Source organism: Equus asinus, chromosome 28 (genome assembly GCF_041296235.1).
Source record: "Equus asinus isolate D_3611 breed Donkey chromosome 28, EquAss-T2T_v2, whole genome shotgun sequence".
In the NCBI taxonomy this organism is placed as follows: domain Eukaryota; kingdom Metazoa; phylum Chordata; class Mammalia; order Perissodactyla; family Equidae; genus Equus; species Equus asinus.
Genome location: NC_091817.1, coordinates 36614222 through 36641410, shown reverse-complemented (window position 1 = coordinate 36641410; position 27189 = coordinate 36614222). Strand labels below are relative to the sequence as shown.

At 43.6% G+C, this 27189-nt stretch overlaps 1 protein-coding gene across 1 annotated transcript; it reads right to left on the bottom strand.

Moving 5' to 3' along the window:
* Positions 1–453: 453 nt before the first annotated feature.
* Positions 454–26361, bottom strand: PMFBP1 (polyamine modulated factor 1 binding protein 1). Its single transcript, XM_044761558.2, has 17 exons — positions 26144–26361; positions 20617–20787; positions 19516–19626; positions 17013–17139; positions 16762–16919; positions 15083–15323; positions 12862–13051; positions 12554–12707; positions 11790–11957; positions 11392–11529; positions 6847–7011; positions 6142–6309; positions 5669–5836; positions 4732–4835; positions 4137–4211; positions 1690–1928; positions 454–1127 (listed from the first exon to the last, which is right to left on the bottom strand). Exons 1-17 carry the CDS (start codon positions 26342–26344, stop codon positions 1111–1113), a joined length of 2595 nt encoding a protein of 864 aa, XP_044617493.2. The 5' UTR covers positions 26345–26361; the 3' UTR covers positions 454–1110.
* Between the last annotated feature and the right edge of the window lie 828 nt (positions 26362–27189).

Below are 27189 nucleotides of genomic sequence, written 5' to 3'. Positions count from 1 at the left end.
TTTTCTTTAAAAAATACATCCTTCCTCTAAACCAAATGGGGGAATGTAATCAGAAGAATATAAACAGACAATAAACATCACAACAAAAACTACCAGAGATGCCTGTAGCCCCCACTCACACTGCAATTCTGGAATTTGCCCTCCAAGTCTTGGAAGGGGCATCCTATGTAACGTATTGCTATTAGCAGTGAATTTCCTTGGCTTTTGTTTGGTTAGGGAGGGAGGCAAGAATATTTAAGAATCATTACCAACTAGTGGGTTTCTTCCTTCTCTTTTCCTGCCCTCTATCCCCCCATCCCCCAAAATGCAAGCTCTTTCATTTCTTTTTCTTACTTTACCTTAGTAGCCATTTCTCTCAATTTCTGACAGACTAGTAATATGAATTCTAGACATGTACTCAGTTTAACAAAATTCTACCACAATAAAATAGGTTAGCTGTCCTTGGAGTTTGTTATAATGGAATTTTACTTGTATTGAGCTGGCTGGGGAGAAGAATAAAAATTGTTACAAGGAGGAATGCAATATGGCGGCCGGGGAGAAAGCAGATGGCTATCTCTCCCTTCTCCTTTGGAAAATGCATCACTTACTTCTCTTCCTTTCTTTTCAGTCTTAGGATTACTTTCCTTTTTGAGGTTTTTAGATTTTTTTTTTCCTCTTAAATTCCAGACAGAGATGGAAAGAATAAAAAGGGAGCTAATTATCTCTTGGTTTAAAAACGAATCCAGATAATCCAAAAGCTTGCTTTGGGAATTATAGCTCCCCTGTAAACGTGAAAGAGACCAGTATCTTTTAGAATCCAGAGAAAACAGGGATGAACATGTTGCTGGGGGCTTAAGAAGGACAGAGATGTCTGCAAGACACCAAGAGCTCACCGAGACCGCTGTGCTCATGTCTTTATTTTAGAGTTTGGGCCTGGCGATGGTAGTATGGTTCCAAGGCGCACTCCACTGCAGGAAGTGGACAAAACTCAATAAAACGTTAGCATCTTGCGAAATAGACTGAGATCTTGATATATTCCTGTAAAAGCTGATCCAGGTCAAGAGAGAGGGATGGGAAGTCTGTCCTCTGAAAAATGTGTGTGGAAATGATGCTCAGGGCAAGGCGCTGATTCTAGGAAAGTGAGGAACCTGAGAGAACAGGAAGGAAAAACAGTCTTGATTTGAGAAGAAATTAATGAGGTGACACCTCAAGGACTGGCCTCATGCCCAGGGAGCTCTGTTGCAGGTGACTTCTTCCCTCCAGGGTAACATGGAGTCTACAGGTGGCAGAAAAGGTAGCCACAGACACAGGCTGTGCAGGGGACCAGGGTGCTTCTGTGGGGGTTTTCAGAACACATTACAGGAGGAAGATGCCTGTTCTGCCTGCTCCACTCTTGTCCCCACACTTCCCAAAAGGGACTGGGTCAGGGGAAGGGGTAAGTCTGAATATGAGGCATTTGGGTATCATCAAAGATTCTTAGATCAGAACAAGCCTTAATTCATTCTCCTCCTCCCTTTACAGATGAAGAAACAAGGATCTCTGGTCCAGAGTAACTAAGACAAAGATCTGTTTTCTTTCCCTATCTGAATTCCCAATCCAGTGATCTCTTGAAAAATAATATCAGGCTGCTGTTATTATTATAATTTTTTATCCATGGGATTAGGAAAGACAACATCACAGTATGCAGCAAAAGAAACCTAGGAGACATACCTGAGCAATGGGGTATCCCCATATACTTGGTGATGTCCGTTCTTTGGCTCCCGTCCTGGGTCATTCCCTTCCAGCCCAAGGTGCCACACACTTTCCCCCTTGGTACAGGCTCTGTTTTGCTTGGGCCCAGGGCTTTAGTATACACCCCTGGGTGCCTGGCTTTCAGCTTCTTCTCCTCTATTTCATTCTTCAGCTTCTTGTTTTCCTGCTGCAGATGAACCATTACATTGTGGAGGTGGCTGGGAAGCAGAGGGAAGGACAGGTGGGTGTGTGCTCTGCCTCAGCTCCATGGATGCCCAGTTCCTGCCAGAGCTGGTGCTCTCACACATGCTCTGTGGAAATGGAGGTCTATGTGTGTCCCCTGGAAGAAGCCCAGGCCTGGGGTCAGGGTGGACCAAGAACGGGGACTCCTGACCCACTGTGTCATGTCAGCCCTGGGCCTGTTTCCTTATCTGTTAGATGGGGACAATCAAGTCTGATCTGTCTTCTGGGGTTCATGTAAAGATCTGGTTTAACAAATGACAGAAATTTAATTTGAAGAGCCAGAAGGCTGTTGAGAAGGCTCTGCTCACGTGTCCTTGATTTCTCCTGGCTATGCCTCAGAAACTCTCTCACCAAGTTCTGATGCCAAAGCCCAAGTTCTTTCGCCCCCTTTGCTGAAAGGTTGAGAGCACAGGGGATCCCAGCTCTACTGAGAGCTTGGGCAAGTTACTCATGCCTATTTTACAGATGAGGAAATGGTGGCTGTGACGTAGGTGAGGGGAAAGGGAATTTAGCATATCTCTGGTGGCTCAATAAATGGCAACTGTTCATATCGACACTCGTGTTTCTCCAAACCAATGGTGAGGGCAGTGGGTGACAGTGGGCTCTGGAACCAGACTTCCCCAGCTGGAATTCTGACTCTGCCCCTTACTATTCAAGAGACCACGGGCAAGTTACATAGCCTCTCAGTTCTTCCCTTTTCTCACCCGTAAGTGGGAATTATAACTGCACTGAGCTCGTGAGGTCTTACGAAGATGAATTAAGTTAGGACATGTAAAGCACTTAGAACAGTGCTTCACACCTGTAAGCAATAAATATTAGTTGAGCTATTATTATTGAAAGATGATTTTCCTTCCAACAGGCTCAAGAATGAGTTCTTTGTGGAACACAGCTTCCTGGAACTTGGCACAATGTAAGAAAAGGCCTGAAGTTCTCTGTTACCTTCAGACTCTGACAATTTCTCCTCTGTTTAATCCCTTTCAGAAAATGGGTTTTGTCCTAGTGAAAAATTTCGTGGTCTCTTCTAGAGGAAATCAAATAAAGAATTCATCCTCAACTTCTCTGGGCACATGCTCTGCCCTCTTGCTCTCTGTAGACCTGGCTGGCGCTGAAGGCACTCCTTCCCTTGTAGCCCCTCATGTCATTGCCATGCTCCACATGCCACTGGGCCTGGAGGTGGGGTCCTCACCATGGCCTCATTCCCTGGCTCTCTGCCACTCTCTCTGGTCCACTCGTCTCAGTAGCCCTGATGCCTTCAACATCGTGTACTTTCTATCCAAGTCCTGGCCTCTCCATTCCTTGACCTCTTTATTCCAGTGATCTTGTCCTCTCCTTAAACTCAGCCACCCTCCTAAGATCAAAACTCAGAACAGAGTTTTCCAACTTGGGCTGCACAAACTGGTTCCTGGTGTGTGAGGCACTGACGCCCTTGGCCCTTGGGTCAGGGTTTGGAATAGACATTGGTCAGTCAACTTTGTCATAAGCAAGCCCACCTCAAATCCTCCCAGCGTGCCAAACAAATGTGGTCATTTCCTAAGTGTTCTCTGATGATGGGGTGGGAAGCACTGCCCTAGAGCTTATCATTATCTGTTTGCATGCCACCTCTGAAATCTCAGTTGTAGACGTCCTGTTCCTGAACTTCCAATGCTCCTCCCGTACCACACTCTCTGCTGACCCAGCTTGACCATAAAGGTGAACCAAGGTCACAGGGGACGGTGGAGCAACAAGTAGAAGGAACCTAGGTCCCCAAATGATGATGTGGGGCAGAGGAACCCACCGACCTGGACAGCTCACCTCTTAGAGCTGTTCCTTCTATGTTCTAGGTTCCTGCATTTGGAGAGCTCTCTGTTTCAGCAGCTCACCTCTCCCTAAGTGATACAGTCTGCTTTCAGTGCCTATTTCCTTCTTGTCACTTTTGCCTCTGAGAGTCATAGAAGGTGACAGTGGGAAGGGGTATAGAGATAATAACCCCCATTTGTGTTGTTGGTGAGGGAACTAAGGCCCAAAGAGATAAAGTGATGTGCCCGGGGTCATACAGTTGCAGATTCAGGACTCAAGTTCTTTCCAAAGTCCCGGGCTTCTCCTGGGGTCGGACTTACATTTCCAATAAGAAAGCCAGCCTGGTTCCTGGCTGACCCTTCTCCTTAGCGCCCAAAACGCAGCTAGAGTGAAGTGGGATAACTTACTCCTTTTCACCAGTCAGCTTGGCGATGTATTTGACCTGTTCACGGAGCTTGTTTCCTAGTTTCTCATTGGCGATCCTGTAATAAAATCCACGAGAGAAAAGAGTTCCCCAGACCCCCGTGAACAAGAGCACAGGCTGGTTGAACAGGACACTGGTGTTCTTAGCAAGGCTTTTGCTAGGCCCCAGGCCCCCGCTCATTACCCAGTCCCCAGAGTTAGAGCCTTCCTAGCACCTGGAAATCAGGAGGATGCTCCACAGTCAACTCCTATGCAAAGTCACTGATCCCAGATGAGTTCACGGATCCAGGCAGTGAAGCCGGATTCCAGGCTGGGAAGAGGATTGTGACCCACAGTGAAGCATCTCTCTGTCTTGGAGCTGCTCCATTTCTGAGCCAGCAGGGCTTTCCGAACCTGAATGAAGAGCTGAGCCCCCTCCATCTTACTCCCAGCCCTAGGGTGTGGGCTGAGACTGCAGCTGTCTCCCAGGAGGGCAGAGTGTGTTGTGTGTGAGTGTGACATTATTCTTTGGCACATGTGTGGTTCCTCAGTTCAGCCCAGGCCATGGGACCCTGCCTTACTTTTTTCTTCCTTTCTTACTTCTGCTCTTTTGCCCATTGCTCCATGTTGCACATAATCTGATCATTCTCTCGGCGTAGCCTACAGGTGTCTTTGGGCACAGACCGCTGGGGCAGGCAACAGGGCTTTGGTAGAAGAAGGAAAAGAGATGATAAGGGGCGGGAACATAGGCCATCCCCTCCCTACGCCCAAATCGGGCTCTTCTCTCCTCCTGGGAGAAGTAGCGTCGACTCTGCTGTCCAACCCTGAGCTGAGGCCAGAGTTGGAACTGCCACAGCAGCGCTTTACCTCCAGCGGTGCAGGCTGCACCCAGGCAAAGGGGACATCTTTGAGCAGGCACCATTTATAGGAGAGACAAAGTAGATCTGTACACTTATAATAATGATTTTCAGGCCAAAGGCGTGAAAGTGACTTGTTCTAAAAAAGTAATATGTATTAAGCCAATTTTTTAACAGATGGAAGAGAAAACATCTTGAGGAGGAGTGTCTTTTTCCCAGTTTGAGCAAAGGCCCTGTGGCCACCCCAAGATGTCCTGAGGTTTCCTGCCGTGAACCTCACTGCCCAGGGGTCTGGGCATGAGGCATGCCCAAAGATCTCTTAGCCCATTCTACCGCAGGGTGAGTGAAAGTGTCAAGATGAGCTCTAGAGGGGGACTGCCCAGTGGATTATCTAAGTCGGGGACGGCTGGTGTATCTGACGGGGAGATGGCCCTCTCTCTTGTCTGGAATAGGGCCTTTGTTCGCTCAATATCTCTATCAATAAAGCCACAGGAAGATGGTTGGGTTGAGAAAGTTTCTGTGAGCCCAGAGCACCCAGCCCCTGCTTTGTACTGAATGGAGTAGGGTGTCTTTTCCTTGCTCCCAGGCAGCCTCACCCCCACCAAGGGCTGTCTGGCATCTGTTGTGGGATGTGCTCGGAGGGACTGGGAGAAAGTGACTAGAAGCTGAGGAGCGCCCACCTCCTTCTCGTCTGCAAGGAGGCTCTCTTTCAGGGCAGCCATTTCCTCCTGGAAGGCCCTGAGCTGCTCCTCTTTAGCGGCCAGCATCTTGAGGTCACTCTGGTGCTGCTTCTGCCACTGCAGCACTTGGCAGCTCATCTCCTCCAGCCTCTTGTCAAAGGCGTGCACCTGCTCAGGAGTGCAACGTGAGGAGCGGGACACCCGTTTGCCACGCTGACCCCAGAAGACCCCTGACAAGGCACAAGGAAGGGTGCTCTCTTGGCTCTGGGGAGACTCTTTAGAGGGTAGTTTAATTTCCAGCGACCAGCAGAGGGCGCCCCTGCTCTGATCTTTGCCGCTTCAGCCTGAAGCCCAGGGAGGGACAGAATCTGTTAGCCAAAGGGAATGGCTCAGTGCTAAATGGTTCTGGGTGAAAGAGGCGACCTTGGGGACCCGGAACAGGAAGGCAGCCCCAGCCCCTGGCTGCTCCTCACCTCTAGCTCACTCTCCTGGTGGAAGCCCTGCAGTTTTTTTAATTCCACGTTGAGCTTTTTCATCCTCTCCTCATAAGCAATGATTTCATCTTCCAGCTGAACTTTCCTATCTTGGGCTTGTGTCAAGCTTCGCTGCAGGCTCTTTGTCTCTGAGGTGGCACGATTGAGCTTGGGGTAAAGACAAAGAGGGTGAGGGTGGCCGTCAGAGGCCTTTGGCCCTCTCTGCTGAGTCCTGAATGGAGAAGCCTTCCATCCCCTCCTCGTCATCTCTCCAGGGTGGCTCAGACACCTGGTCGCCTTGCCTGGTGCCCCAGAGATGGGTGGGGAGTGACAGTGGTTGGTTTTCTGCATTGCGTCATCCCCCCCCCCCCCTTTACCTCTCTTTCCAATCCTATGAACTGATCAGCCAGGCAAGATCAGCAAAGGGATGGGGCACAAATTTCCCCAACAATTCAGGTTTTGGGAAAACCCTGCCCCTGGGTCCCCCATGGCAGAAAAACTTGTTAGATTTGGCCTCCCCCCTACCCTGAAAAGCCTCACTAAGAGGAAGCAGGCCTTCTCTGGATGGATATCCCAGCCATGCAACGGTTTGTAGGGGGCCCTGGTGGGAGCCAGTCTGCAGGGGACTGACTCCTGAGCCCCTCATGCTACTCAGATATTTCTTTGCCCATAAAAAGCCCTGAAGATGAGAGGGTGTGGCCTCACCTTCTCGAGGGCTTGTGTCAGGTCATCTTGGCAGGTGGCTGACTTCCGAGATAATTCCTCGTAGACTTCTTTACTGACCATGGTCTGGAGACACTGCTTCTCTCTCTGCAGAGCCTTGTCCAGCTGGGCCTGCAGACTCGCTAAGGCCTCTTTCTGCTGGGCTACCTTTAGGGAGGGGGAACCTCACCGTCAGGGTTCATGGCTACAGAGGCATTCTCTGTGTCTACAGGAAATGGACACGCTCTGGGCTCTCCTTTCGGCCCTGACCTGTGGAGCAGTCTAATGGCCACATCCCCACTTCACTGTTGTCAGAAGAAGAGCTGCCTTTCCCAGCTCTTCTGCACTCCTCTCCCCACACTTCTCCTTCTAGTTAGTATGTCCCCCTGACTACAAAGAGTACTGGCAGCACTGAGTCATGATGTGTCAAGTACACAAAAACTCCCTTTCACAGACTCTGGAGCCTTTGATATGGACGTGGAATCCAAGTCCAGGATAGGAGACCTGAGACATTTCAGTTGTGTGCATTGTTCCTCACTTAGTTCCTGATGAATTCGCCAGACTTGATGCACCACGAAGGCAGGACTTGTGTGTTTTCTTCATCACCGTATCCCCACTACCTACAGCTCAGGGCGTGGCACCTAACAGGTGCTCAGTAAATACTAAATGATTTTTTTTGGACTGAATGAAATATTTCACTGGGCAATGTTTGGGAGGAGGAAAGCATTGAACACGCAGTTTAAAAAGAAGTGGCAGAAGTGTGTTTAAACATTGAAGTCTGTGTCTTAAACTTAGTAATGAATATTCATGATATAGTTAAAAGGAATTGAGATCTGGAGTTAAAGGACCTGGGTTGAGGTCTTGGTTCTGTCATTTACTTAATCTCTTTGAGCCTCAGTACCCTCTTCTGCAAACTGGGATACTTTCAACTCTGTCATAAGGAGGCTCTCTTTCAGGGCAGCCATTTCCTCCTGGAAGGCCCTGAGCTGCTCCTCTTTAGCGGCCAGCATCTTGAGGTCACTCTGGTGCTGCTTCTGCCACTGCAGCACTTGGCAGCTCATCTCCTCCAGCCTCTTGTCAAAGGCGTGTGCCTGCTCAGGAGTGCAACGTGAGGAGGGGGACACCCGTTTGCCACGCTGACCCCAGAGGACCCCTGACATTTGATTTGTGATGATCAAATGAGATTATGTCTGTAAAAGGGCTCTGTAAGGTACAAGTCCCTATATAGCTATGAGTTATGATCATGAATATGCTAAGAAATTAGCCATCTTGTTATATACTTTAAGTACAGGACAGAGATCAACTTCTAAGTCTGGAAGCAGGAGGGATCTTAGGAATTCACATGCCTGACTTCTGTTCTCTGGTAGTTAGTACACTTGCATCCTCCATGTGGCCATACACACATAAACACACTCTTTTTTCTTCAGTAGCTGTTCAGTGCTTGAAGTTTTTTATTTTTGCCAGATGGAATTTTTAGTACCTTTGACCCTAGCAATTAGTGAGATGAGGAGTGTTAGATTGTACTTCTGACCCTATATTATCATGCCCTGGGGGTGAAACTATTCCTAAAGATGGAATAATTTGGTCTTTTGGAAATAGAAGTACATCTTTTCTGGGTACTTCTTCTTTTTTGTGTGTGTGAGGAAGATTGGCCCTGAGCTAACATCTGTGCGAATCTTCCTCTACTTTATGTGGGATGTTGCCACAACGTGGCCTGATGAGCAGTGCTAGGTCCAGGCCTGGGATCCAAACCTGCGAACCCTGGGCCGCTGAAGTGTAGTGTGCAAACTTAACCACTGCACCACTGGGCTGGCCCCTTTACTGGGTGCATCTGAAAAGCATGGAGTCAACTGGGTCTGCCTGGTAAACAAGGGCAGTCACTGGAGAAACTACAATTCACTAAAAGCTCTTGATAATTGGTGGCCCAATTGAGAAATGTCACCAAGAGGTGAGATATTAAAAAGAAGGGTGATGAAAAAGATCATGATGATGCTAGAAGCTAAAATGGAAGCTCCATTTTAAATTCCTTTAACGTGAGTGTTTTAGCTTGGAGAAAGATACTAAAAACCTGCATATAAACATATGTAAATTACAGAATCAAGGAGTTTTAATAAAAGTTCTCATAAGGCTCTACTCTGCCCTTGCCAAAGGCATTAGGCCTAGACGGTTTTATGGGTGAGTCCCATTAAGTCATCCTTGATTCCTCGCGTTCTCTCGAATTCATTCCATCAGTTAGCTGGGTTAGCTCTGCTGCCAAAACACATCCTGAATTTGCTAACTTCTGTCTTCACTGACACCACTCTAGCTTTGATGGCAATAGCCTCCTAACTTGTTTGCTTACTTCCACACCTACCCCTCTCCAAAATCCATTTCCACACATTAGTCAGAGCTATATTTTGAAAGCTTAAATCAGATCAAATCACCTCCCCTGCACTTTTGAAGAAATCTCATCAATGTCTTTGCATTGCTCTTAGAATAAAATCTCAAATTTCTTAACAGACACCACAATGTCTGCCCCTACCTATCTTTCTACTCTCATCCTATACCAATATCCTCTTTGATTACTACACTCCAGTCAGACTGGCCTTATTTCACTTCTTAGAACATTCCAAATGTTGTATCAAAAGAATAATACATGACACACAGTCAGGACTCATACTAGGAGTATAAGGGTGGGCCAAAATTAGGATCAATTAATTAATTTTATCCACCACATTACAGGGAACATCATACTGAAAGAGATGGATTCCATTCACATTAAAAGCAAGAAAAGGATGCTACTGTTGAACACCATACTGTAGGTACTGTCCAATGCCAAAAGGCAAGACAAATGAAATAGGAATAAATGTTGCAAAGGTTTAGAAAATTGTTGTTGCTTGCAAATGATGTAACTATCTGCCTAGAAAATCCATGAGAAGCAACTGAAAAATTATTACTGCTTATAAGTGAGTTAAATAAGATGTCCAAATACAGAATAAATATATAAAACTAAATTAGCTTTCTCATTATTAACAGTAATTAATTATAAAATACAGTAGAAAAATGTCCTAGAATCAAAGAGATGGAAAGGATCCCACGCTATATTGCTATGACTTCAGATGGAAAATTTTAAAACTGAGATAGAGAATATTGATGGGAAATGAATTTTAGAATGCAAAACTAAACATCTTTCTAATAGCTGTTTTGATTGATTCAATAAGTCTACCACACTTGGGGTATGCTTTAAAAAAGTTGAACATGCTTACACACACATAAAACTCTATGCTCCCTGATTTCCACCGAAAGAATTTTGAAATTAGTGCTTTTACTTTCACATTTACATGGCTATCTTTCTTGTGACAAACATGAAAATAGGCTCATATTAAATATTTAGGTCGTATCCCTTATATTCAGAGAGGTTCCTGGGGAGTCTGAGTGACTAAGACCTCAAGTCTGGATCACACCAAAGGAGAGATTTATATCTCTGGAGGACAAAACTCCAGAAACATCAGTGTCTGTGCTGTCTAATGTGGTAGATACTAGCCACATAAGCTTATTTACATTTAAATAAAACCAAAATTAATTAATATTAAAATTAAAAATTCAGTTCCATAGTCATATTAAGCCATATTCCAAGCACTCAATAGCCACCTGTGGCTAGTGGATATAGTATTAGACAGCTCTAATACAGAACTTTTCCATCATCGCAGAAAGTTCCATTGGGCAGTGCTGTTCTTAAGCTTAAAATAGTCATAGTATTTTAAGACTAATTTTTTTATATTATGAAGGAATCAGAGCTGCTTGGTCTCTTATTTGTAAACCAAGAGACCACCTATCAATGCACCTATCAGGATGCTGTATTTGTTTCTTGCCCAGAAAGATGGAATGTATTCAGTTGGGGAAAACATCACCATTCATGATGAAGGGGAAAGAGATTAGGTGTTAGAGCCAGATGATCCAGGTTCAAACACTGGTCCATCCCATCACTTACTGTGTAGTCACTTTGAGCCTCAGCCTTTCTTTCCTCCATAACCGGAGGATCATAGTAATGTATGTCTTGTTGGGAGTAAAGCAGATGGATGGCACACAATGGATTTAAGTAGACAGTCAATAGATGATGACTGATTTCAAACATAGTGCCTTGCATATATTAGATGCCATTTATTCCTTTCTGCCATCTTTATTTGTGCAATGAAAAATAATCGTCTCCTCTTGCATCCCTTTTTTGTACTTTGGGACTATTTTTGGAAGTCTTCCCTAGCAAATTGCCCCAAACAATGGATTCACTCAGCTCTGGTCTAAAATACAGCATTGGATGACTTGATAGTTTGGGAGCTCCACCCGATATTAGTAAGACCTTCCACACGTGGAAGAAACGTCTCTTTGGTTGAGCACCTGGGCGCAGAAGGGTTACTCCACTTCAAGGAGGGAGGTGGAGCTGCAGGCTCCACAGGATGCGCATGGGCCAGGCAGTTAGTAGCATTTCTGTTCTGGAGAAGAGCTAGGTACTGATTTCAGCTCATCACATGGTTCAAGTTTCTCACCCCTTTGGGGTTTCTGTCTACTCACCTCATTATTCAGCTCTTGGATGACTTGCTGGGAGGTGTTGTATTTGCTGAGACAGGAATCCAGTTGGGTAGAACACTGCATTAACTGTGCCTTGATATTCTCATTGTCCTCCTCCAAATTCCTCATTTTCTCCTTTGACTGCTCCCCCATTAACGAATAAAGCCCAGAAAAGAGGCGTTACTTCAAACTTCTACAAAAGCCCACTCTTCCTTCCCTCACCACAGCTCCATCCCGCGCCCTGTGGAATACAGAATTCCGCCCCACTTGCTGTTCCCCTCTTCCCTCCCTTCTCTCCTGAAGTCTGAGCACCCACGGCCTCTGTAACCTGCCAGGCCTGGCTGGGTTCATGTCCAGCCCTGGATTCATGATCTGGACTCTTCCCAGATTTTCCTTCTCACCATCTTTTCTGTCCTTTTTGCTTCCTGTCGGAATGCCTCAAACTCTTCCTCCAGCTGCTTCGCCTGTTCTTTGCTCTTTTTCAACTGCTCCCGTTTCTCCTCCAGTAACTTTCTCACCTCCTTAAGCTCCTCTTCTAGATTGTCTTTGGTAGAGGTTTGCTCCCTGAGCTGAGAAAATAAAGACTGGCCTGAAAGATAGTCTTAGACTGTATAGTTTTTTTGGGGGAAAAAACACCCAAAAAACACCCCAGACAACTGTACACAGGGAATGGCTGAAATAAATATGAGGACAACACCTTGGTTATTTAGCATGTATACTAAAGTTTTCCCTGATGTTCAGCAACATCTTTTCTTCGTTCAATTAGATATAGCAACTAATTTTATTTATAGATTAATTTCCCATGCATCTACTTACTCATCAAATCTTTCCACAAAAAAATCTCTGTGAATAAAGTTTTAAAAAAAATCTTAGAAAAGCACAAAAGGAAAAATTCAGAGATCAAAGACTTTAAATTGACTGACAAGGATAGATTTTGAATCCTAGAGGGAAAAAAACATTGTCCTTTGTTTTTAAGCTTAACCCTTGAAAATGCTTATTACTGGTCGTGGGAACTGGAGCTGACTGGCTGGCTTAGCATTCTAACACAAATTCTGGAAAATCAGTCTGCAAAGAATTGGTGGTGGAATCTTCCCAAATAAAGACCAATATACTTAATCCTAAACAGAGTAAATGCTTGAGCTGGCTGCTTACTTGCCCTTCATACCTGGTGTTGAAGGACTTTTATATGATCTAGCATGTCATTCAGTTTCGTATCCTGCTCAGCCACTGTCTTCTGAAGCTGCCTCTTTTCCTTGTCTGAATTTTCAAGATTCCTCACGGCCTCTGAGAGTTCTGATGTCAGCTGCTCTATCCGTTTCCTAAAGCAAAGTGGCAAGAATGGGAGGATGGACTTCAGAGTCTGCATTGGCCGACTGTGAGCTGGCTTGCTATTGCACTTTTGAACAGCTGCCCACAGTGTCCTGACTGGCTCACGAGAGACAGAGTCTCTTTCTGGAGGTGAACCTGTGGTACCTGCTGCACCTGAGTTCCTCTTTAGCCACCGAGGAATCTTTCTGCAGCTTCTGAAGTTCTCTCTGTAGCTCCTGTATGGTCTCTGACTTCTGTTTATCCAGCAAAAGGGAGCTCTCCAGTTTCCTCTGGGCATCCTCCAGGTTATCCTTTGCCAGAATGGCCTCTTCCTTGTATTGAGCTGCTTGCTGAGCTACAGAAGACAGAAGACAAGCAGGGGGCATGTCCATGAGAGAAGGCAGTAAGCGTGAAGAACAGACTCTCAAACAAAATCAGTTAAAAAGTCTGTTCTTTCATTTTGGGACCTACTTCAATTTCCAATCTATCCTCATTTCTCTCCATTTCATTTTTACTCTTAAGGAGCTCTGTTAAATTATCTGTCTTTGACTACCTCCCAGTCGTGGCCCCCTCGTTGACTACAATTAAACAAATTGGTAGAAATTGCTCAGTATCTCTTGTGTGACTCAACATGTTATTAGGGACAGAACCTGACCCTCATGGAGTTTAGCGTCTAGTGAGGGAGACATAGCCGGCTCACCTGACGTAGAGAACACAGTAAAAAGCTCGCACTGATGTGAACTCAGGAAGCGAGATCAGCGTGGGTAAGAACAGTGGAGATGGACTTACAGAGGAACAGAGGTTGAGCTAGGCCTTAGAAGAAGTGGGAGGAAAGGAGTTGCAGGTGAGGGACGGTTAGAATAAGCACCTGGTGACGGGATGGGGAAGGCACATGGGAAGAGACTGGTTTGATTGAAAGGAAAGTGGGAAGGAGTGCTGGGAGACAGAGGTGAGTAAGTGCAGGGACTAGAGGGGGCTTTGGAGGACGCCGAAAGCCTGAGAGAAATGTTTAGACTTGGTTTGGTGGGCTCTTGAGCAGGGACTGACATAAAGTAAAGAGTGCTTTAGGAAAATTGGAATGGATTAGAATGGAGAAAGACTTCCTACAATATCATTTAGCCCACATCCTTGCCTCCACTGGGTATGAAGGGAAAAACACTCAAATAAGTTGCTTGCTGGAGTTTTTCTAGGCCAAATAGGCTCCCACATCCTATAGTTTCTACTATTGTTTCTACTTTAAACATCACTCTCCTCTCCATGTTTTCAGTCTGGGATACTAGAAGAAAGATGGAGTCACTAGAGAAATAATTACACACATTGGAAAAGAGGAGGAGGATTTTTTTTTTTTCTTTTAAAGCAAGGAAGAGAATAGGTTCAGTTTTGGGAATGTTGAGTTGGAGGAGAAGTTGGTTGCCCAGGTGGAGCGAGTCCCTAAAGACAAGACTGACTGCAGGTGTGAAGTCAGGGCTGGGGCTCTAGGTTCTGGAGTTGTCTGCAGAGAAATGTAGACAAATGCAGGAGGAGAGGCACTCACCAAAGAATGAGTGTAGAGGGAGAGGAGAAAGGGAGGCGAGCAGAGTCTTAGGTTATGACTGATGTCAGAGCAGGAGGGAAAAGAAGAAACAGTGGTGAGATATATGGAAGAACAAGGGACCTGCTGTGTCTCCAAAGCTAAGAAACAATGGTTGAGGCGTGAAGGCCAACAGCATCGACAGACAGAGTTAGAGCAGGGTGAGGAAGGAAACCATGCTTTGGACTTTTTTTTTCCTAATTGATATATCATTCACATAACAAAATTTACCCTTTTAAAGTATAAAGTTCAGTGGTTTTTGGTATACTCACAAGGTGCAACCAACATTAACATCTAATTCCAGAACATTTTCATCACCCTAAAAGAAACCCCATATCCAAGGCAAGAAGTTACTGGTGATCTCTGAGAAGAGAATGTGTTTGGAGGCAAAAAGGAGAGAGAGCATTAAAAAGCAGGGAAGGAAGAGGTGCATTGTGTGATGACTGCCTTGGAGAAGATGGAGAGGAACATGGTGCCAGGAAGCCAAGTACAGAGCCTGGTCCTCCCCGTGGCGAGGAAAGGAAAGGCTGTCCATGTGAGCTGCTGCGAAATCGGTGGGCGTGGGAGTCCGCAGTTCACTCTCCCACACTGAGCACCTGCTACGTGGTGGAGGCTTCAGGAAGAAGGTGAGGTTGGGTGTGAGTGAAGGAGTTCAGAAGGGCTGTCATCACTGCTGTGAGAGACAGCAGTTGAGATGAGATCACAAGAGGGTTTGGAGGAAGACAGTGGAGAAGGAGAGCCGTTCAGAGAAAGGAGGAGCTGCTCTACCCCACGGGTTGGAAATGTGGTGGGAACGGTGCCTGGGGGAGGCCTCACCAGCCAGCTTCTGCTGCTGTTTGGCGTCTTCGAGACAATCCCTCAGCTTCTGGATCTCAGCTCGCAGGGCCCCAGAATCCACTTTGCTCTTATTCTGCTTCGCCTCCTGGATGGCCATTTCGAGTTCTGTTGTCATTCGTTGCTGCTTCTCCAACTCCTTCTCCTTTTTTATGAGGGTGCTCTGAACCTGTGCCAGTTCCTTCTCTAGCTCATGCACCATTTCATCTTTCTCTTGGAGGAGCTGGGGGAGAGCAAAGTGTTAATGCTTATAAAGGCCTGGGCAGTGGTGAGGTCAGTTAGAGATCGTCTTGAGTCCTCGTCCAGTCACCATCTTCTCCCGTCTGGATATTGCAATGACCTCCTACCTGCGCTCCCTGCCTCTCCTTAGGCTATTCTCTATGCAGTAGCCACAGGGGGGGGCCTCTATAAAGGCAAGTCAGATCTTGCTATGCCTCTGCTCAAAACACTCCACTGGCTCCATCTCACTTAGAAAAAGGCCAAAGTCCTTACAGTGACCTCCCAGGATGCTCAGGATCTGATCTGACCTCACATCTTGCCACCCTCACCCCTCCCTGCTTGAGCTGGTCTTCTGGAACACTTGAGCAGACTCCCACCCAAGGGCTCTCGCACTTGCTAGTCCCTCTGCCTAGAATATTCTGCCTCAAGACCTTTGCCTGGGTGGCTCCCTCACTTCATTCAAATCTCTGCCCAAATGTCACCTTATCAAACAGACCTTCCTGACCACCCTGTGTAAAACAGCCACTAAGCTGTTCTAGGAATTTATCATTACCTGACATTATATTATATGTTAGTTCTGTTATTTGTTTATTGTCTCTCTACACTAGAATGTGAACTCCAGGAGAGTAGGGATGTTACACGTTTTATTATATTCTTAATGCCTAGAATAGTGCTTGGCATATCATAGGAGATCAAAAATATTTGTTGAATGAATCTATGAATGATTCAAAGCTGTTTATCCAGACTCCTTGCTTCTCGTCATCAGCTCTCCAAACATGTCCATTTTGACCGGTGGATCACCTCTGGACCTTGAAATGATCAACCAGTCAATCAGTTGGATTATTTCTACTAGCTCAGATAAAAGCTTAGAGTTGGAATAGCACTAACTACAAAAGTTTGCATTGGTTTCACAAGTTTTCTGTCCCTAGATCCATTTGGCTTTTCCGGGAGCTTGCTTTGTGTTGGCAACTACAGTTCTTCTAGGGCACAGCTCCACTAATATTTTCAAACTGTCTGACTTGCATATTCATAAGATATTCATAATTTTAAAAACTGAAATTCACTTGAAATTCTTAATAAGGCCACACATTCTTTTATGGCATTTCTTTCCACAATCCAACATAAACAGAAGCATAAGGGAACAACACAAGTGTGTCCCAAACTCTTGTCCTTGAAGGGTTGAGAAAGAACCTCTTTCTTATAGGGCCGATATCTCTATTACGGTCCCTGGATAATGATATTTTATATACTTACTGCGTGCTATAAGAAATATCAGAGAAGTGCGCAGAATCCCCTCTGGGTCTGAAGAGCCTGCAGTCTCATGGTGTGGGTGTTGGTGTTTCCCGAGTGATCACAGTGGGTGTGGAACTGCACAACCTGCTCCAGCCCAGGCCTCACACCTGCCCTGTCAGCAGCTCCAACCAGAGAGCTCCTTGCCTTACCCTGTCTTTGTGCAAACTGAGCTTTTGGGTCTCAGTGAACTGTATCTGTAGCTCCTGCAGCCGCCGTTGCAGGATGGTGACCTCCTTGTCCTTCATCTCCATGTGGGCAGATGTCTCCTCCCGCAGCCCGTGCAGGTCCAGCTCCAGCTTCATCATGTCTACAGCAGGGTGAGACAGAGTGCTTCTTGCTCAGAGGATGGTCCTGGCTTCCTTCTGGCTCCCCCACCACAGCCCGCCAGCCCATGGTTTACCCTTCAAGATGTGTTTCTTCTGTTCCGACACGGCTTCTAGCTCCATGCGCAAGTCCTTCAGCAGGTTCTGGTACTCCTCCACGTGCAGGCACTGGCTGTCTTTCTGCTCCTGCAGGTGGTTCAGGATCTGGGCAGACAGAAGAGCAAGACAGGCTGGGGACATGGGGGAGGAAGGCTTTCTAAAATGCCGAATGTCAAGAAGAGGCAAAGCCCCAGAGAGAGAAAGTAGAGTTGTGGTTGCCAGGGGCTGGGGAGGGAGGGGAGGGATTGCCTGCTCACGGGTACAGGATTTCTTTTTCGAGTGATGAAAATGTTCTGAGATTAGTGGTGGTGCTTGCTCAAGTTTGTGAATATCCTAAAAACCACTAAATTGTACACTTTAAATGGTGAATTTTATGGTATGTCTATTATATTTCAATTTAAAAAATTAAGAGAATTAAAAACAGGGTGTGGCAGACTTCTCAGGCTCACATAGAATGTGCACAACAGAAGCCACTCCTTCCTCCCTGAAACAATCGATGGTATTTATGAAGCACCTACTGTGTGCCAGACACTGTCCTAGTGCTGGCTATGGTGGAGCAAACCACACAGACACAAATCCTGGCCCCCCTGAAGCTGACCTTCTAGTGAGGTGAGACAGACAAAGAGCACAGCAAGAGTGACTTACGGAAAACCTTTAAAGTTGATGGGTGCTATGGGAGAAACAGAATAGCAAAAGGGGAATGGAGGTGTATGGGGTGGCGGGGGCTGGTGGCAATTTTTAAATAGGATGCAGGGATTGGCCTCACTGAGAAGGTGGCCTCCAAGCAGGGACTTGCTGGAGGTGAGGCAGTGAGCCATGTTGTAGGGTTCTGAGCTTTGTAGACAGCAGGACTCGGCAGTGAGAGGGCCCTGGGGAGAGAACACGGAGGAGGCTATGTGGTCAGAGGGAACCAGTGGTGGAGAGAGCAGAAAGAGATGAGGTGAGGTGGTTGGTGGGTGATCACATCACGTGGGGCTTGCAGTCTCTGGGCAGGAACTTGGGCTTCTACCCTAAAGGAAAGGGGAACAGGCTGTCACTAAGAGAAGGCAGGAACATGCGGCCGATGAGGAGCAATTAGTTGTCTGGGCATTAAGGGCTGCTGGGGAGAGAGAGTTACGTGATTTCAGAGCTGACAGTGAGGAAGGACTGCAGCATGAAGACGGGGGAGGGGGTGGAGGGGACAGTTGGAGAAACACAGGGCAATCACCCTATGACCCAGGGGTGGGCACTGCAGGGCTTCCAGGACCCACTCTACGCCAGGCCAGCTGAGTGGGCAGAGGCCTGCTGACATTAACTGTGATGTGGATATTTCCATTCCTAAGAGAATACCCAGGTAACATGAAGGCTTTGGATAGGACATATAAAACGGCAGGAAAACGTGTATTCTGTTTCTTGGGGGAAGTCTATCATTTTAAAAAATGGAGTGTTAAAGAGGAATTAATGTTTAGTGGATATAAAGTTTCAGTTTTGCAAGATGAAAAAGTTCTAGAGATCTGTTGCATAGCAATGTGGAGATACTTAACAGAGCTGTGGTTAAGATGGTAAATTTAACGTTATGAGTTTTTTACCACTATAAAAAAATAAAAGAGTACGGGAGAAATAGAGACATTTTTTAGACCAAAAAAAGAGAGAATGTTATGAGAGAGTGCTGTAGGTCAGAATGTGAATAACACGGAACTGACCTTTAAAAGAAACATTGACAGATGTCCAAGGAGGAACTCCAAAGTTCAGTATTGATCCCTTATTCATTCAAACTTTCTGGCATCAGAAAGTCCTGGAAAGAGAAAAGTCTCCACTCCCCAACTAGAGGACCCCTTGGGGAGCTTATCTGTGTCGTCTAGTCTCTCGGCCACCCCGCTTTGCTGCTATTTCCCCTTCAGCAGGCCTGCCATCACCTGCCCACAGCATGGCCTCATGCGCCTGGCTTTGCCTTGTAGCTCAAGATCAGGCATGACTGACTTAAGATAAGACCTCGCCTAGGAAGGCACCTAAGCTTGTTTTGACTACTGGTTCGTCACATCTCGCTATTCATTTATATGGTTTAAATGCTTACTGCTAGAATCAACTTTTGAGATGGCTTTGAATATGAAAACATCGAGTTTTCAAAAAAGGGAGTAAATTTGAATTAATAATCTTCCCTAAATTTGCTACTTTTCAACTCCAGCCAGAAACTAGAAAGCTGGATGGTTTTTTCGAATCTAGTGAGCCAACAGGAGTCTCTTGTCTTGTTGAGGTGTACTGTTAGAAGTGGGTCAAGAGAGGCACGCAATTCCAAAATTCAGTCTCAAAATCTAATGCTGCCAGACACACTCACTGGGGCCTGGCATACATTATCTACAGTATTCTTGTGGCAGGGTCAACCAAGATCACATAAGTATAAATTAAAATATAATATAAAAATAAAAAATAAGCAGGAAGAACCAGAATCAGAGCCAACTTGGCCTGACCTCACCAGGCACAAATAAGAAAAAGCTCTCCCACCTTTTTGATGTCTTCACAATCTTCTGAGGAGCTAGGAGGATGCCTGTGGGTGGCTGTGTAGGAAACAAAGTCTGCTTGTAATTTTATCAAAGCCTCTTCACGCTCCAGAACCTGCAAACAAGCACAGGTCAGTTATGCTGAATGATCAATGCGAGGTGCTTGTTACTATTACTGTTTTTGTAGGGTGTTCTTTTTTCCAGCCTAAGTTTGTTGTAGTGTTGTATAATTCATCACGCACTTCCTGTGGGGTTGGTAGGGAGTAGGGATTATGTTCTCAATCTTACGTCAAGGTTCACTAAGGCAAAGACAGGGATTTGTCTTGAGTTTGTCAGTGGCCACATTTTGGACTCCATTCTGAACCTCTTTGTGTGGTCCAGTTTATGAGGTAGAAGAAAGCTCTTTGGAGGCTGTGAGGGAAAGTTGTACCTAATCTATCAGAGGCCAGGATTCAAAGTTCGAGAATCAAAGAAGGATGTTTCTTATGGAGTGGGAGAATGTGTGTTGAAAATTATAAAAAACATGAAGTTTTTGTTCTTGCTTGTTTTGAAAATAATCCAAATAAAACCCAAGCATTGAAAATAAGAAATGAAAATCTCCTCTCCATCTAGTCTCTTCTCTCTCTGAGAAGGGGCACCAGTGGCAATTTCTGGTATACACTTCTATATTATGATCAAAGACTTAAAAAACAAAAGTGGAATTGAACTATACATAGGATTCTGCAACTTACTCTCAGTGATATATCTCTAACATCCTTCCATGCCGTCCTTGCAGATCTGCTTAATCCTTTTTATTGGCTGCCTTTTATTCCACAGTTTGGATATCTCTTTAACCATTTCTCTTAATCTCTTTAACCATTTCCATACTGAAAGGCACTTAGGTTGTTGTGTGAGAGATTTTAAGTCTCTTTACAACCTTGAACTTAGTGTGGGTTGGGCGGATGCATACGATGGAGAATATGAACAAAAGGCAGAGGCAAGTATATTTAAGACATTTGAGGAGTCTTGGTGAAAGAGATTACTTTAGGTGACTTTTTTCCCTCCTTTCTTTCCTCATGGCTTTATTTTGGTCTCTCAGAAGAATGTTCTAGAACAAAGCACTTACCAAAGCGTTACTACAGGCTAGCTTATTTCGAAGTTCCTGGATTAGATCATCCTGTTCAGAGACCTTTTGCCAGACTTCAGATAGTCGTTTCAGGGTCTCCTGATGCTCTTGACTCTCGCAGACAGAAGTGCATATACGCGTCTTTGAATCATCACCTTTGTTCTCGGGCTCCTGGGGTATTTAAAAATAATGGGTTGATTTTGTTCCTAATTTTTGAGTTAAATTCAGAATGCCATGAGCATGAAAAATCTGTAGCTCTATGTTCTAAAAGTTTATGTTCATATATATGAATCATAGCTTCCTTAACAAAAGGAAAAAACTTAAGTGCATACACTTGGTAAAAAGTTCAAACAGGTTCACAAGAGAATACACTGAAAAGTCAATCTTCCTCCATCTTGACCCTCTGTGACTCAGATCTCCTCCTCCATGACAGTCTGGGTTACTAGTGTTTTGGGTATCATCCTTCCAGGGATGTTTTATGCATATTTGCATATCTATCAAACTCCCTATTTTTTTCTCTTCACAAATGAAAGTCTTCTACACACTATTCTAAGCATTGTGTTTTTGCTTGACAATTTATTTAGGATACTTTCCATATTATTACCTGTAGATCTATCTTACTCTTCTTTTAAAATTAGTTTTAAATGGCACAAGTTATACTTATATATATTATCCTTCTACAACACTGTAACATTACTAGCAAGTCTACATTTCTCTTTGGCCATCATCCCATACTTACTGCATTCTCCAGACATGACAGTTTGTGCGTATCCTTCTAGAACTTTATCTATACCTTTACGTATGTGTAAATGAATCTGTAGAACACAGATGATATTATGTTGTCTTTTTAAAAGATAAAAATTGATTTTTTTCACTCAACAAGATATCTTAGAAATTTATCCATGTTAATATATGTGCTTCCATCTTGTTCTTTTAAATTGCTTTTAAATATGTTTATCTAGTCTCCTACTAATGGAAATATAGGTTTTTTCCAAGTTATTTTCTAAAATGAAGCTGAAATGAATATTTTTGCACATAAATCTTTGAATCCCTATTCTGGGATACGTGTAGATTAAATTCACAGGAATAGGACAGCTGGGACTTATTTAAAACTTTGATAGAAGTTACATAATTGTCCTTCAGAGAAATTGTACTGGTTGATGCTCTCATCAACATGAGTATGCCTGTTTTCCCAGAACTGTTTTCTTAAAAATGTCTTTCCCTAGATCATCTGAAATCATGCATGAATTCCATTGCTCCATGGCACTAATATTGGGGTGAACTGAGGCAGATAGTCATAAAAGAGCAAAGAATTCTAGTTTGGATGTAGATCTTTCCCCATTAAACTTGTCTCTCTAATTGGAATTTTTCAGGTAAAGCTGGAAATAGTTCATGATCACTGATCATTAAAGCTGCCTATGAGCAAGCTGCAGAAGGGTCAGTCAGAGGTCTAAAAGTGACCACAAATAATGTTCTTATAAATAATTTAGTGTATAAATAGGTATAGGAGTGGAAAACAATACAAAATTTAAGAAACAGAAAGATGATATCTACAGGTTCCCATACTTTCTTATTACTACAGGATGAAAAATAGAAATTAATTTAAAAGTGATAGAAGAAAAACTCCCTGAATTGAAGAAAATGTAGACCTCACATTCAAAGAGTCAGTTAAGTGTTGAGAGGTTTAATAAGAAATAAATTAAAAAACTCTGAGCCTAAGAACCTCCAAAGTTTAAAGAGATAAAACAGACGACTTGCAAAAAATGAGAAACAGACTGAGATGCAACAATTCCCCTTCAGTACTGCGTGGTATAAGACAATGCAGCAATATCTCTAAAGACTTAAAGAAAGGTTATTTGAAAGTTTGCACACCCAGCCCAACTAGTACTCAAGAATCATGGCAAAATAAACCTTGTTCAGACATGGAAATACTGAGAAATTTTACCACCCACAATTGTTTCTGAAAGATTTAAAAGGAATTATTACAGCAAAAGGAAAAATCCAAGAATGTTGAAGAGTAGAGAACACTGCTGAGTAATGAGTAAAAGTTGGTTTTATTTGTAATCTTAAATATAAATTTTATATGTTTATATGTAGAGATTAAAAAAAAAGATGAAAAGTTTTTCAGCTCATTTTTATTAGGGTAACATAATCCAGACACCAATATGAGATGAGAGCTCAACAATTGAGGCCATCAAACCAATCTCATTTCTGAAAATAGATGCAAAAATAAAATTTTAACAAGTTTAGTATGGAAGTTTATTATAATTTAGTGCAGCAAATTTAGTATAGCAGTGTATTATAATTTTAACAATAATAATATGTCATGATCAAGTAGGATTTATTCTGGGAACATAAAGATTGTTTTATAAATGAAAATCTATTAATGAAATCCACTTCATTAAAGGAAAAAAATTCTATGATTACTTTGATAGATGCTAACAAAAATATCTCATAAAATTCAACATTCATTCCTGATAAAAACTCTTGATCAGGGGTCAGCCCTGGGGCTGAACGGTTAAGTGTGCTCACTCTGTTGTGGTGGCCCAGGGTTTCATTGGTTTGGATCCAGGCACGGACATGGCAGCGCTCATCAAGCCATGCTGAGGTGGTATCCCACATAGCACAACCAGAGGGCTTACAACTAGAATACACAACTATGTACTGGGGGCTTTGGGGAGAGAAAGAAGAAGAAGAAGAAAAAGATTGGCAACAGATGTTAGCTCAGGTGCTAATCTTTAGAAAAAAAAAATTCTTGGTCAACTACATATAGACAATTACATCTTCAACTTGAAAAAGGATATCAATAAGCAGCCAAGAACAGACATTACACTTAATGGTGAAATACTAGAAATATTTCCTGTAGAGTGAGGAGCAAATCAAGGATGTTACGATTCTACATTGTTTTGGAGGTTCTGGTCAATGCAGTAAGATGGTAAATAAGTTGTATAAAAGTTGAAAAGGAAAGTAATTTAGACAAATCCAAGATGGCCAGCTGAAAATCTAATAAAAGAGCTCAATAAGGTGAGAGGATAAGAGATTTCCTCTATATCAGAAATAATTAATAAAATTCAATGTATGAAAGATCTCATTTATAAAACCAATAAAACTGTGATATATCTAGGAATAAGCTTAGTTAGAAATATGTGAGATCTATAAAGAAAAGTGTAAAATCTTACTGAAGGACGCATAAGAAGACTTGAAGAAAAGTAGAAGCATGTCATGTTCCATAAGGAATGCTAATTTCCTCTAATTTAATATGTAGTTTGAAAGCAAATCAACATAAATCTTAATTTAACCAAGAAAAGATGTACAAAAAATGGCCAAGAAATATTTGAAAGTAGAAATAGCAGAGGACCTGCCCTAAAAGGAGTTATCAAAACATAATATCAGTTAAAGTGACTAAAAAACTCTGATCCTTGTGTAGGAACCAGCAAGTAGATCAAAAGAACAGAGTCCAGAGAGAGCGTACAGTGTGTACAGAGGAATCAGTGCATTTGCTGAGTTGGAGCTTCACATCAACGAGGAAAAGATGGGATGCTCAATGAGCGGAATTGAGACAACTGCAGATCTATCTTGACAAACATAAAATTACAGCCTTATTTCATTAACTACATATAAACTAAAGATAGTTATTTCGTAGATGGACTAAGGCTAAAAACAGACTGGCTAAAAGTAAAAACATAAAAATACAAAATTATAAAAGAAAATATAAGATAAACTTTTATAATATCAGGGGTGGAGAAAGCCCTCCTAAGCAAGACATAACACCTTAGAATCTATAAAGAAGGACCGAGAGATTCAACTCCATAAAAATTAAAAATTCCTGTGTTGTGAAAAATATCATTAATAAAATGAAACCAAAAGTCACAAACTTGGCAAAAAGATTTGTAACATATGTAATGAAGCATTATTACCTGTAATAAATTAAGAAGCTCCTATAAGTCAATACAAAAAAGACTAACAACCCAATAAAAAGTAGGTTAAGGATTTAAACATGTGATTAATTAAACAGAAATCCACATGCCAATACGCTTATGAACAGCGCTCAATACTTCGTTAGTCTGGGCACTGTGATGTGCCTCCCGGACCCTCTTCAGCACTATAGGACTTACTCCCCTAGCTCAGGAAGTGCTGCCTGAAGAGAGCCCTCCACTGTCAGCTCTTTTTGGGGAGTGTCTGGGCTGAAGAAAACTTTTGCCCAAGCTCATGCCTCTCCCTAGGGACAGCTCACATCCAATAACTGATCAACACGGAGATATAAGGGCAGCTCCCTTCCCCCCAATCTGGGACTGCTCTGAAGGTCCATGCAGCCCCAGAGCGCCCCATGGGGTTGGCTGAGACCTTTGTCGGGACTGCATCACAACTCATCCTCCCCCCTCTGCCCAACCCTGCTTCCTTCCCCTTCCTTTCACAGTAGTTGATACCAAGAGCTCCCTCTAAAAATGTGCTTCATACTAATCTGTCTCAGAGCTGCTTTCTGGAGAACCCAGCCCACAACTACTAGAATTAAAGGAAATGAAAATTGTAGTAAGAAAACTTGTTTTCATCTATCAGTTTAGCACAACTTAAAAAGATTGAAGATATAGAGTGTGGGGAAATAAACTCTCTCAACTATTGTTGGTAAAAGTGTCAAATGGTAGAACCTTTCTGATATTCAATTAAGAAGTATCTTTAAACATTAAAAATAAGCATATCCTTTGATCCAGCAATCCCACTTCAATAAACTACTCTGTAGACATAAGGATGTTCACTTCAGCTTGTTTATAATAGACAAACAAGAGAGTAGATGGTAGAGTCATACTATAGAATACAAGGTACTAACTAAAATAAATAGTCACGATATACACTGAAAAAGCAAGGTGTAGAACCACATTTATAAAGTGACCCATTTATGTAAAAAGAAAACCCTAACCATTTATATAACTAACTGTAGAGCAAAAGGCTGGGGAAGATTCCTAGCACATCATTCAAATGATCGCCTAAGGGGAGGAGAGTCAGGTGGAGGAGGCTGAACGTGGACATTTACCTTTAACTTCCATAATTCTGTCTAGAGAGCCTATATTGTTGTATTACTTGCGTAATTAAAAACAGCAATTAAAAGGAAAAAAATCCAAATTCAGGCATTTTGGCTCTGCTTTGCTATATTTCAGGGCTTTCTCCTCCCGTTTGATCCTGAAGTCATGATTTGCATGAGTCCTGTGAGGTAGATGAGCCCTCCACCAGACCCCCATGAGAACACGGCAGATCTGAGAGCTCATCTGCTAATCCTCTTCCTGCCTTATTTGATGTGGTGGCTATTTACAATGATTAAGGGCCTCAAAATTGCTAAGGAGTAATCTTACAGGAGATGTGAAGGTGAGAAGTTCAAAAACTGAGGGCAACAAAATTCAAGGGAAGGAACTGACATGTGGGTGAAGGTTTGGGTTTCTGGCAGGGGAGGCTGGGACTGTTATAAGGGATCAGCTGGGAGCTTGATGTCCACTTCCTGGAGCTCCTGGTGTGAGTGGTCTGGTTTAAGTCCTACCTGACTGACGATCCCGCTGAGCTCCCCCTCCAACATCTTCACTTGGCACTCCAGTAACTCGATGTTGCTCAGGGAAGTCTGGTATTTGTCCCTGTAGAGGTTTAAGCTCCTTTCCAGGGAGACGATCTTGTCCCCAGCCAAGGCAAGTTGCTTCTTTGCAAAATGGAGCTTCTTCCCCATGTTCTCACTATGATTTCCCATTTCCTCCTCATAGAGGGTCACCTGTTGGTGTAGGAATGAAACCACATTGAACTCATGGGAGCACATGCACAGATAGGCCCAGATGCATGGAATAGGCCCAGCACAGATCTAAAAGCTAAAATTTGTCATGTCAGAATGTTAATGATTAGAAGTGAAAAAAGATTGTCCTACGTAGGTGGTGAGCTCCTTAAAGGCAGGGACCATGTCTATTTCCCATTCTGCATGGCATGGAGTAAGAACTCAATCAAGACTTGTCAGTTGATTAATAGGAATGAATTTATATAGCTCCATTTTTTTAAGGGCTTGAAATGCTAGTATTCTTTCTTTCCTTGGTATTTGCTAGAGGGTCTGATTTAGGGAATGGAGAGCCCTCTTGCACACAGGTCCATCTGGGCAAAGTTCCCTAGAGACAGTGGGGGAACATGACCCAAGGTTTCTCTGGGATTTATATGATCCTAATTTAGATTCCTTTTCTATCAATGAATTAGCCAACCAACTGACAGATATTCATTCAATGCTCATCAACAATGTCTTGGGTGCTGAGGGGATATATATGTATACGACACAGGTTCCTCCCTCAAAGAATTTACAGACTCCGACAGTTTGGGGTAGGTACGATTTAAGATTAGCAAACAACTGCATATGGGTGAGTGTGCCGCACTGTATTATACGTATTGAATTGTATGTCCTGAAGGAGTTAAGAGTAGGAAGGTCATCGAGGAAGGCTTCCTTTTGGTTCAAATAGTCCAATGTAGAGTTCAGATAGAACACAGTCTATTGGTCTAAGCTAATTATACTTGCTGCCTGCGATTTGAGATTCGTTTTAGGAAAGAACCATTTCATTT

Coding starts and splice junctions, on each gene's coding strand:
- PMFBP1 (XM_044761558.2), bottom strand. CDS start 26,344: ATGGGAAATCATAGTGAGAACATGGGGAAGAAGCTCCATTTTGCAAAG. Junction 6,310..6,846: donor TGACACAAGCCCTCGAGAAG/GTGAGGCCACAC, acceptor CTTTACCCCAAG/CTCAATCGTGCCACCTCAGA. Junction 4,836..5,668: donor TCCTTGCAGACGAGAAGGAG/GTGGGCGCTCCT, acceptor CTTCTACCAAAG/CCCTGTTGCCTGCCCCAGCG.